Here is an 11655-nt window from a genome sequence, read left to right on the forward strand (position 1 = left end):
GTACCTTTGATAACAGACTGGAATGGGAAGGAGAAAGCCATCACTGACTGAGCCTTTCACTCCCTATGTCATTTAACCCTTACGCCAACTCTGAGTGAGGTATCATTCAACCTAATTTTTCTGATGGGACACCTAACGTTCAGATAGGTTAAACAATTTGTTCAAGTCAACCAGGCCTAGCTTGGAAGTCCCTGTTGCTCTCTCCACACAGAGCTGCCTCTCATACAGGAGACAAGTCATAGAGGAGTATTCAATTGACTCTTGGGCCCTCACACCCCTCTTTCACTCAGACCCCTGTGACCTAGTTGGCTTAACCAGATGACCCCTTGAAATCACACACACTGTGTTATTTTTATCTCCAGTTTATTTTTTTTAGACTAAGAGCAGAGTATGAAAGTCACAGCCAAAGCACTTGAAAAAGGCCCAGGAGGATGGGTGGGGACTACATAGGGTGAGCAGGGTAAGGTCCTGGGAGATGGTTCCCGGCTCAGGGCTGGAAGGGAGGGGGCATTGTTGTCTCACGGTCTCCAAAAGTGTCTGTGCGTTGCATAGGTCCTGTCTTCACAGAAGACAAAAGAGGGGCCAGGGGGTCCCCCAGGTGTAAGGGGCCTAACCTGGTGGGGAAGGGGTCTGAAGCTGGAAGGGGAAGTTGAGAAAGGTCTGGGGGTTAAAGAGGGAGAGGGATCTGTCTGTCTGTACATTATATATAGAGATATAGAGTCTGTACATGCCTTCCTGGCACCCCAATGCCCACCTCTTGCCACCCTTGTCCATGTCCACACCCCAGGGGTGTCTACTTGTAAACTTGAATTAGACCCAAACCACAATCCTGGAAGTGGAAGTGGGGGAGGAGGACATGCTTATTGCTGTAAACAGGGGAAGGGGGCAGCAGGTGGTGCTACCCTCTAGCCCAAGTAGTCCCCTCCCCATGTTCTGCCCCTGGAGGAGAGCAACAGGGGTGCCTCCCCTGCTTTAATTTGCTCTCTCCGGAGGCTTGTCTCTCTGGGGGGACAAAGAACGAGGGCACCAGGAGTCAGGGAAAGGTACCTGAGGGCAGGGAGTCCTGAACACTGCCCTGTATGGCCCCTAAGTTCGGTACCAAACACTACCAGAGCCACAAGGCCACCTGGGGCCCACGGCTGTCCCTGCGCCTCGTTCCACTACAGTGCCCTCCCTACTTGGGAGTGGGGGCCGAGGGAGCGGGTACAGATGTAGTACGGTGCAGACCCCCACTTCCAGCCATGGGAGTAGGAGTGTAGGCCCCACTGTTAGGCTTCCCCCGAAGAGGCCAAAGGCTCCCTGCTCCTTCCCAGCCCCAGCCCATCTCTCTCTGCCAAAGGAAGGGCAGAGCTAGGAGGTCAGGAGCGTCATGAGGAAGAAGGCAATGCCCACGGCCAGGGGCAGGTGTTCCCGTTTGGGGCTTGTCCCGCTGATGCTCTTCTCAAGCTTGGGCACCTGGGGGTTCTCGCCCTCAAAGTCTTCTGTGAACAAATGGACAGACAGGCTGGTGAGGGCTGGGCTGCGCTCCATGCGGGAGCACGCGGTGGCGGCGGCGGCGGCGGCGGCAGCAGCAGCAGCAGTAGCAGCAGCGGGGTCGGACAGGGACCACCCGCGGGGGCGGGCAAGGTCGCGCCGGGGCGGCATGCGCGCGCAGGCACGGGGCTGCGGGGCCAGCGGCGGCCACCGGAGGGCGCCGCAGACTCACCCAACACGTTGATCTTCACGTGGGGGCCCATGGTGAGCTGGGGGAGGGTGGGGACCGGCTGCTCCCCGGAGTGCGGTGCTGTGGGGTGGGGCGGGCGGGGAGAGAGGAGGGGAGAGTCAGGGCTGGGGCCCTCCCCCCGCGGCTGGAGCAGGCCCCGCGCCGGTGTCTCCCGCCCCCGCCCCGTAAAGCAGGGCGCCCGAAGCAGGGGAGCCGAGGCCGGGCGGCGCGGCGCGCTACTCACTGGAGGCGCAGCACACGAACACCTTCATCCGCAGACACTGCCGGTGCGGTCCGTGTGCGGGCGTAGCTGTGGGGAGACGGGCCTGAGTCACTCCGCAGCTTGTGCCCTGAGCTCTCCGAGCCGCGCCCTGGGGCGGTGCTCTCCGGACGCTGCTCACTGCGCATCCACCTCCCTCCCTAAAAGTTCTTTGGTCCCACCCTTGAGAAACTCTGATCCCTTAAGTCCCGAACCCGAAATGTTCCTCCCAGGAACAGCGACCCTGCGGTCTAGACCTGGGCAGAGCCCCTCTCTCAGCCTCACGGCCCGGTTGGAGCTGAAACCAAGAGACACCCGCGCACGCCTCCCGGCCACTTACAGATGTAGTAGTACTCGTGGCCGGCGTGGAACTCGTAGCCCAGCGAGAAGGCGCTGTAGCGCTGGAACTTCTCGGAGAACTTGATGGGGCTGTGCGGGGAGTGTGGCCGGTTGCACTCCCAGCGCTTGAAGCCCCCGCTGGCATTGCAGGTGCGGTAGCCCCCACGGCTGACCATGTACAGCACGTATTGCTCCGCGCCGCCCCCGGGCCCCGGCCCCGCGCCGGGGCCCACCCCCGAGCCGTTGTAGTGCGGGCAGTAAATGTCCAGATAGTCGTTCACGTTCACCTGCACGGTGTAGCCCTCTCGCCGCAGGCTGCGGGGAAAAGGAAGCGGGTCAAACCCCAGAACCAACCTGCTTTTCAACTCACCGCGCCGCAGATCTTCCCCAGGATCCCCGGGGCTCCTTGTCTCTGCCCCCGGGGCCCTAGCGCCGCCGGCCCCTATATCCTCCAGTACCCTCGCCTTTGTTGTCCGCCTTTCTCCCGGTAGCCACCAGAGGGCACCAAAGGCGCAGGGAAGCCGAGACCGCCGCCACAGAGGAGGGCGAGAGGGCGGGGCGGAGGAAGACAGGAACGTACGCTTCGGTTGCTAGGGAAACGGCGCAGGGCCCAGCGACTCCCAGACCCAGGCCCAGATTTCCTCCATCTACTCCCCGGAATTCGGTAGCAGGTATTCGGTACCAGGTATTCTAATTCCTGGTAGGAATTCGGAGGGGAGAGAGAGGGACGCAAGCGCAGGGTGAAATGGGAGAGCCCCCTCCCAGCATGCTCCCTGCTGCCGCCAGTCCACCCCAGGCCAGCCTGATGGGCTCTGCTTTCACACACTCATGCATAACGGCCTCATGCATAGACACGCGCGAGTTCTATAGTGCGCACGCAGATGTGCCCACCGCCCACTTACGGGTGGCATACGCACAGCTCATGCCAGTCTGGTTGACCCCAGCAATCCCAGGCTCTCTTCCTTGCCCTCCCCACACTGGTATCCCTGCCTCCCACCCATTTCCACAAACAGTAATTAGGTCTATTGAGGAAATCAGCTGAGCTTAGAGACCTCTGCCTGGCGTGAGGCCCTGAGGGTTCCTCCCCACTTTATCCTACTTCTATGGCTTTGCTTGTGTTGCTCGCTCCACAAGCACCCCCTTCTAAAGGCCTGGCAGTGAGGCAGACAGAGAACAGCTGGTGTTTGGGCACCCCAGTAAGAGTGAACACAGCTTTCTTGAGTCATGAGGAATGCCACCAGCCCCACTCAGTTCCCATGGGAGTAATGGGTCACTCAGGCCCCTCCCTGGCCCCAGTATTCAGGTGGGCAGAACCCTTGGCCTGGGGCACTGGGAGCAGGAAAACGGGTTAGACCAGGCCTGACTCCCAGCTGCCACCCAGGCTTGCCTGTCCATCCCCAACCATGTTCCTTCAGGCTTTGGAGAGGGGGCTGCCAGTGGTGAGGACTGGAGCAGCTGCACAACCACACCGGGGCTTCTGTCCTTGAGCCTCACCCATGTGTCCAGTCTTTCTCTGAAGAAGCCTTCCCTGATGCAGCACCCAATTCTCCCTACAACACACCCCATTCCAAAAGGGAGTAAGCCACCTCCTGATGTAGTCTTATGGGTAACTCACTTTCCTTAACAGGGCAGGACTAGCTTTATAGACGGGTTATTGGGTGGCCACAAATGAAGAGCAGCCACCTTTTACCTATTCCTGTACTGGGGGGGGGCCAGAACAGCCCCTGAAATGACCACAAAGCAGGGCATGTGAAAGACATGTTAATGAGGTGGCTGTGCCCAGTTGGTGCACAGGGGTCAATGGGACAGGATGGCTGGGTGCCAGGAATCCCCAGCCTCAATTCCTGGGAGACCCGACCTGTCTGCTTGGCTTGGGTTCTTTAATTGAATCTGTCATCCTCCCTCGCCTTGCCAGTGAGGAGAGTTGCTGAGGCCCCAAGGAAGCTCTAAAGCTAACCCCGCCTCCAGGGCCGCACCCCCCAGCGGGACAGGGGACTGGGATCTGGGGACTAGGTTGTGCCTTGCCTCTTCATATGGTTCTCTGTTCTTCCCCTACTTCATCTCTCACTAGCCTCCCATCTCTTTTGCAGAAAGGCAAATGTCGAAACACCCCATATGAGGAGTGCCCCTCACCCCGTTATTTCGGTCTTTCCCGACTCTCACCAACCCCAAAGCTCATCCCGATACCTCTTTTTCACTCCTCAGTGCCTCGCTGGCCGCACTCCGCCCTGAGTATCCTCGGAGGGGGTGGAAGGGGTAACTCCCCCACCCCGGCAAGAAACCAGTCTCTGACAAGACCAGGGTGTAGGGAAAGGATCCCAAGGGCTCCTGAATTTGTCAAATCCCCGGCCCAGGCCTGGGTCACCCGGATGCAGAGTTGAGGGAGTGCAGGAAGACGCGGGACCCAGGCTTTTCCCTCTAGCGCGCGCCCCCGAGGCTGCGCGCGGCCTGTTCCAGCCGGCGAGGCCGCACCACGTGCGCGCGGCGTGGGGTCCGCGCTCCCGGGACTCCAGGACTGGTGGCGGCGGGAACGTTCGCCGGGCAGCGCGTGCACGCTAACACCCCCGGACCCCTCAGAAGCCCTGGGCCAGGGTACGCGCCTGTCCGGGTCTTGCCACCCCGGGTCCGGTCCCGGCTTTCCAGAGCAGAGTCGGATGGAGAGAAGCAGCGCGCCCGACACCCCCGCCCCTCCTTCTTGCGACAGCCGCGGCGACGGCGGCGAAGGTTTATTGATCTGCAGCGGCGGAGAGGAGCGAGAGACCCGCCGAAAGCGAGACGCAGAGACGAGCGAGGGGGGATTAACAGAGACCAGATTCAACGGAGGGAAAAGAAGGAAAACGACGCGAAAGGGCAAGCCAGAGAGCTAGAGGGAGGGAAAAGGACCTGGACGGAAGAGACTCGGAGGGGCAGAGGCCAGAGAGGCCCACCGACAGCGGAGACAGACAGACGCAAAAGAGAGAATCAGGGACGCAAAAGGGTGCGGGGTAGCGGCTCGGTGACTGGAAAGACCATCAGGAACGTAGTAGAGCCTCAATAAATACGTGTGCAGTGAATGTATGAATGAAGAGGTCAGCAACAACATTTCAGAGGGAGCCAGGCAGAGGGACAGCTATAGAAAGATGTTACTGGGGCTTCTTGAGACAGGCGAGAATACCAACAGACACCCTTGCTCAGTTCGCAAAGAAATGAAGCACAGGCCGGCGTGGGGGGTCATATATTTGGAGCGCCCAAATTCAATTCCCCCCTCTGGCTTAGGGGACTCGTTGACCTCACACTCTCAGCCATCCCTCCAGTGTAGTCCCCCCATCCCTTTTCTGAGCCAGGTTGGGAACAGGTCTCGCCTATTCCACAGGACTAAATAAAGGGACTAAGTCGGGGTCAGAGGGCTAGGTCGCGGTGGTTATGCAGTGACATGCCCCCAGGTCTGTCAAAGGAGACCTCTGCACGTGTCTCACCAGCACCTTCCCACGTGACCCGAAGAGGCGGGGTCGTAAGACCCTCTCCACGTGACCCCAAGGGGCAAGGACCCTCCACTCGTGACGGGAGGTGGGAGCCAGGAGCTCAGCTCACGTGACCAAGGGGGAGGGGGGGCACGGGAGCCTGTGGCTCGGCCCGGCCCCGCCCCCAGCTCCCCGGCCCTTCCACTCTCGGCTCCGGAGCACGTCGCTCTCACGATTTATGGGGCCGCGGCTGCCGCAGTGAGGGAGCCGGGGAGCCCGGGCGCAGCGGCAACAAAGGCCCGGGAAGCGAGGCGGGGGCGGCGGCATCCTCCTGGCCTGGTGCGCGCCCCCTCCTACCTCTGTCAGACCAAGCCCGCACGGGAGTGGAGAGGACAGAAAGGAGGCTCCCAGAACCTGGGCTCCCCCACCCCCGCCCGGAGATTTCACCTGCGCCCAGGTGTATGCGGGGGGAGGGGAACCTGATCAACAGCTACCTCCCAAGGCTATTCCCGCGTCCCCCTCCCCCATCCCCGGCTCTGGCGTCCCCTAAGAATGCTGAGGTGCCCCAAGGGGCCCCGGGGCCCCTCAACTGCGAGCTCTCTACTCCCCGCCGGACTCTAGCAGGGCGCGGGGGGAGGTAGATGTGTGAGGCGGGGGGGAGGGGGATGAGCTAGATAGAGCACGGGAGTCAACCCCCAGCGCCCCCCGGAGTTCTTGGAGTCCCGCTCCGGGTGGGAGGGGCCACATCCCCACCCCCGAGGTTTCCATGGGAAGCAAGAGGGGGGCGTCGTTGGCTCATCCCCACCCCCAGTCTGACACTCCGGGCGCGAGGAGGGAGAGGGGGGAGGCGTGGAGCCCCAAACAACAAAGAGCGGAACGGCGAGCGGCGGCCCCTCCCCCGGGAGGTTGGGGTCGAGGCCGCCGGCCCTACTGGTCCCCTCCCCTTGAGTCTCGTCATTTGCTCCCTAGTCGTCTCGGGGGTGGGGAGCCAGAGGCAGTGCTGCCTCTACCATCCTAGCAGGTGTGACAGTGACCCCCGCGTCCCCAGGGATGCCCCCTACCAACACACGAACACACACAGAGGTGGCCGCGGTGATGCACACGGAGGCTCGGTGGGGAGGAGAAGGCAAGGGCAGCAAGGACTGAGCAAAATGAAGACCCGGCCCCGCAGCCAGCACCCTGGGAAACCACAGGGCCGCCCTGACACCCACCCAGACCGTGGCGGCGCCAACAACCACCCCAGCCCAGACGCGGCCAGCCACGCGGACACCGACCGCAGCCCCCTCCCCGACCTGCCGCCCGCTCCCACCCCGAGACGATCGCCGACGCAGACACACAAATCACACTCAGACACACAAGCACACTGACAGCCGCGCACGCCTGCTCACACTTGGAGCCATACGCCGTCCCCATCCCGGGCGTGTGTGTGCGTGTGTGACACACCGACATCTCCCTGTCTTCTTCCCTTTCGCCGGTACCCCACATTCCCATCTTAGCCAAGCAACACTCCCAGCGCCTCAGAACTCGGCGACCCAGCCCAGCTCACCCCAGCCGGGTTGTGCACACAGCCAGGACTACCCCTTCGCCTGCGTTCTGGGGAGGTGCTTGTTCGGACTCCCCGCCTCTGCTCTAGACCCCACTTTCTAGATCAGGAGTCGTAGACAGAAACCCCAGAAACGCTCATGGCCGAAAACAGGTCATCCCTGGGTCCCCAAATGCGGCGGCCTATCCTCAGCACACTGGAACCCCAACCCCAACCCGGCTAAAAGGAGTGACGATGGGGGGACTATAGGACAGGGGCACGCTGTTCCAGCGGCAGGTGTGGAGAGGAGCCAAGATGAGGTGGGGGCCCTCAGCAGCCCTCTCCGCACGGCCTGAGCACTCCTTACTACACCTCCACGGCGTCTCTCACACACCCGGAGTTTCACCGCCGCCCACAGAGTGCGTGCCCTTCTCCCTGGGCTGCCAGCCCCCTACTCTGGCCCCCAGGACTCCCACCCGGGCTCTCCCAGGACTCCCACCGGCTCCCCCCGCCGACATCGGACCCAGGGAGTCCCAGGGCCCCCGACTCACTGCTGGTTGGAGCTGTTCCAGTATACCGCATGTCGGTTTCCCAGCGCCCCTCCAGGCCCCTGGGCCAGCAGCGGCAGCAGCGGCACGGGCACGAGCAGCAGCAGCAGCAGCAGCGGAGCCGCCGCCATCCCCGGAGCCGCCGCCGCCGCCGCCCCCCGACTGAGCCCCGCGCTCCCGGCTTCTCGGCTTCCCAGCTCCCCGCTGCCGCCGCCGCCGGCCCCCAGCCTTAGGCCACGCCCACAACCCTTCCCTCCGCCCTCCGGGGCGCGCCCCCTAAGCCCCGCCCCTGGCGCGGTCCAGCCAGGCCACGCCGCGTTCGAATCGGGAGCGCGCGGCGCGTGGGAGGTGGAGACCGTGCTTCCCCCTCGCGAACGACCGGCGCGCGTCTCGCCTTTCCTTCTTTGGTTCAGTTTGCTGCACCTAGTCCTGGCCTTTTGCTCCCCAGGCTGGCGCTCCCAGGAGGGCTTGGGAACCTACGATATGGATCTCCACCTTATATGGAGAAGGCTAGAGGAGAAGCTGGGGATCCAGGACCTCTAATAACTTGGATTAGACCCCCTTCTTTTCTGAACAGTCTGGCCCCTGGCTCCCTTCATGTCCCCTTTTGCTCTGTGCCTGAGGCAGGTGGGCACAGAAGGGTGATGGAGAAGCCCTCAGCTGGCATACAGGACCTGGCAGCAGGTGACCAAAGGCCAGCTGAGCATGAGGTTGGAATAGAGAAGGTTGGATAGAGGGCTCAGCACCCAAGAGTGTCAGTAGTGGGTACTGACAAGGACTTCTGCAACAGGGCCCACAGAAGGAAGGGGTCAGCTGGAGCACAGCCAGCTTTCCTTGAGCATTCGCAAAGTATTTGGCCTCACTCAAGCAGGACCCCCTTCCAGTGCAGCCAAGGGTGTCCCACGGCATCCTCCCTCCTACTCTCATAGGTGCTGCCCCTGAGGGCAGAGGGCAGAGCACCTTGTGTTATAGCTCTCACCACAGTCACTGTCCTAACAGTGACACCCAAACACACACGTCTCACATGCATGTGTACACACACATATTCAGGACAAAGGCACTGACATCCAGAGGCAGAGAGCACAGAAACAGGCACCTGACACACAAACACCCTCAAAGACCCACATGGCTGAAGGTGCTGTCAGACAGCCTGAGAGCTGCAGAAACACCAGGATTTGGACACACAGAGACATGAAACACACACCCGCACACAGGCACACACACCGTGACTCTCACACACAAACCCACACACTTCCTCTGACACACACACAGCCCTGTTCTCCTCTTCTCTCTTATTTTCCTAGGAAGCAGAATTTAGGGAAAGGGTCCAGAATCCAGATGGAGGGGTGTGTGTCTCTTTTGGAGAGGCTCAGATTAAGAGTCACCAGGCAGAACCAGGCCTGACTGGGTCTCAGAACCCAAGCCAACCATCTGTGTCTAGGGAGACAGGTGTGATTCTATTGTGCTTCTGTACTAGGAGGGAGAACATACAGGCACCTCTATCCACTTATCTACAGCAGGACCGGTCCTGAACACAGCTCTGCCACAGGTGCTGGGCATGGGGGAGGGCCATGCCATCTAGAGCAGGCTCTTTGTGTAGCTGCTGCCAGGCAGGAGCAGGCTCTGTTCTCAGTGGCTCTTCTCCACCCCAAGAGAGCTCTTCTCCCTTCTCAGGAGTCAGAAAATAAATTAGGCCCCTTGGGGTGGCAGTGGGGACTTTACAAACAGCTCTCCATCCCCCCAGACTCTTAGTGTCCATGGAGATTTGTTTCACCCAAATGAAGCTTACTTGCCTACTCCAGATGCCACAATCCCCAGCCCCCTCTCATACCCACAATCCTTGCTCCATGAGGTCAGCTTCTGTCTGTAGGGTCCACAGTCAGCAGAGAGGCTGCCCATATTTATAGTGAGCAGGAGTCTGCTGGTTGGTCTAGGATGTCAGATTCCACTTTCTTATATCTCTCTTTATAGACTCCGGGTCCTGCTTAAGCATTTGGGCCCTTTTCTATAGTGCCCAGATACTTCTTCTTAGAATCTAGCACCCCACACCAAACCTCCAATAATAATTGAGCTCTTCTTTTGAGAATCTAGGGTCCTCAGCTCTCTTTAGGGGTGGGTTCTGAAACTTGGTTTTTATTTTATTTTATTTCACTTTGTCACCCTGGGTGGAGTGCTGTTGTATCATAGCTCACAGCAACCTCAAACCTTTGGGTTTAGGAGGTCCTCTTGTGTCAGCCTCCTGAGTAGCTGGAATTATAGACACCCACCACCATGCCTGGCTAGTTTTAGTAGAGATAGGGTCTTGCTTTCGCTTAGGCTGGTCTTGAACTCCTGAGCTCAAGGGATCCTCCTGCCTTGGCCTCCCAGAGTGCTGGAACTACAGGCATGAGGCCCTGCGCCTGGCCTAAAACCTCTGGTTTTTAAATTGAGATACTCTCTGTAGGTCCTAGGCTGTGTCCATGGGATCTGGTTACCTGGGCCTCTGTCCACAGGCTTCTGGCTGATTCAGGCCTTTGTGTGAATGAGAAAAAGCACCCCTTTGTGAAGACCCAGGCTCTAGGGTGCATATCTTGGCAAATGGTACCTTGGTGCAAAAACAAAGGTGCTGCTTCCTTCAGTGGGAGGTGGCTCTGTGTTTCTCTTTCTCTTAGTGAGGGAGCTTGAGCTGATGTCAGCCTCTATTTCCCCTTGGTTGGCTCTTTTGTGCCATGTACAAACTGTACAATTGTAAGTGGTAGTTCTGTCTACAGTATATGTGCTTCTAACTATAAGACCTAGGTCTGTCTATAGGCATCTATTCATGGGGTCTGGGCTTCTCTAAGGACAAGGTTTCTGTGTATAAGATCTGGGCCACTGTCTATATGCCTGGGAGCAGATCTGAAGGCCTAGGCCTCTCCCTGTGGCATCTGGGCCATGGAAGGACCCAGGCCTCTATCAATGGGGTGCAAAGCTTTGTTTATAACTGTGACTCCAATTGTTTCTATGATCCACAATAAGATGAGTATTTTGCATTGGAGTTCAGTACTCATAATACACATTCACATACACAACTGAAATAATGTTTTATGGAAAAATACTTATCCTTACTACAGAGGATTGATGTTTTTATTCTGTTCTAGTCTTATAATTAAAAACAATAAAATAAAAAGCTGGTTGAGACCCATAAAATTGATTTGATTATGAGTTGTGCCTGTGGCTCAAAGGAGTAGGGTACTGACCCCATATACCAGAGGTGGTAGGTTCAAACCTAGCCCTGGCTTAAACTGCAAAAAAAAAAAAAAAAATTTGATTTGATTTCACAATTGGTTACAAACTACAATGTAAAAACACTATTGACTAAGCCTGGGCTCTGAACTATCTCTCTGTAGAATGAGGCCTCTGGGGAGGCTGAAGTTCTCTCCATGGAGCTGGTCCTCTCTCTAGGGCCTCAGTTTCATGAACGAGCATGAAGAGTAAATGTGCCAAAGTGGGAATGGTGGGGAATGAAGAAAATAAGACACATACAAGACAAAGATCACACAAGAGATAAGGATGGGATAGGCAGGTCTGGTGCAGCTGATGACTGCAGCCAGCACCAAACCATGTGAACAGCTTTGTTTATGTAGTACCTAAACAAGTTTGCTTGTACTAACAATGTAGCAAATCAGTAAGAAACAGGAATGGGAATATTTTCATCTTACAAGGTTGAGAGGAAGTAATAGTACATGGGGTAAAGAGTAACTTTAGGGAGAGAAGGCTATGTGGTTTTAGGCAAAAGATGTGAAATCAAATCAATTTTATGGGTCTCAACCATAGATAGAAAAGTATATAGAAGCTACATGACTTCTGGCAAGGAGAAAGGACAA

At 58.3% G+C, this 11655-nt stretch overlaps 1 protein-coding gene across 1 annotated transcript; it reads right to left on the reverse strand.

Annotated features, from left to right (window-relative positions):
* Positions 1-346: 346 nt before the first annotated feature.
* EFNA3 (ephrin A3) lies at positions 347-3211 on the reverse strand. Its single transcript, XM_023516376.1, has 5 exons — positions 3203-3211; positions 2302-2890; positions 1947-2012; positions 1706-1783; positions 347-1481 (listed from the first exon to the last, which is right to left on the reverse strand). Exons 1-5 carry the CDS (start codon positions 3209-3211, stop codon positions 1351-1353), a joined length of 873 nt encoding a protein of 290 aa, XP_023372144.1. The 3' UTR covers positions 347-1350.
* Positions 3212-11655: the final 8444 nt, after the last annotated feature.

Source organism: Otolemur garnettii, unplaced genomic scaffold, assembly GCF_000181295.1.
Source record: "Otolemur garnettii isolate 467f Iridium unplaced genomic scaffold, OtoGar3 scaffold00091, whole genome shotgun sequence".
In the NCBI taxonomy this organism is placed as follows: Eukaryota; Metazoa; Chordata; class Mammalia; order Primates; family Galagidae; genus Otolemur; species Otolemur garnettii.

Bases quoted from the DNA above. Each gene is read 5' to 3' on its own strand.
- EFNA3 (XM_023516376.1), bottom strand. The intron at 2,013-2,301 runs GTAAGTGGCCGG...GTCTCCCCACAG, and splicing joins CCACGAGTACTACTACATCT to CTACGCCCGCACACGGACCG. The intron at 1,482-1,705 runs GTGAGTCTGCGG...ATTTGTTCACAG, and splicing joins CGTGAAGATCAACGTGTTGG to AAGACTTTGAGGGCGAGAAC.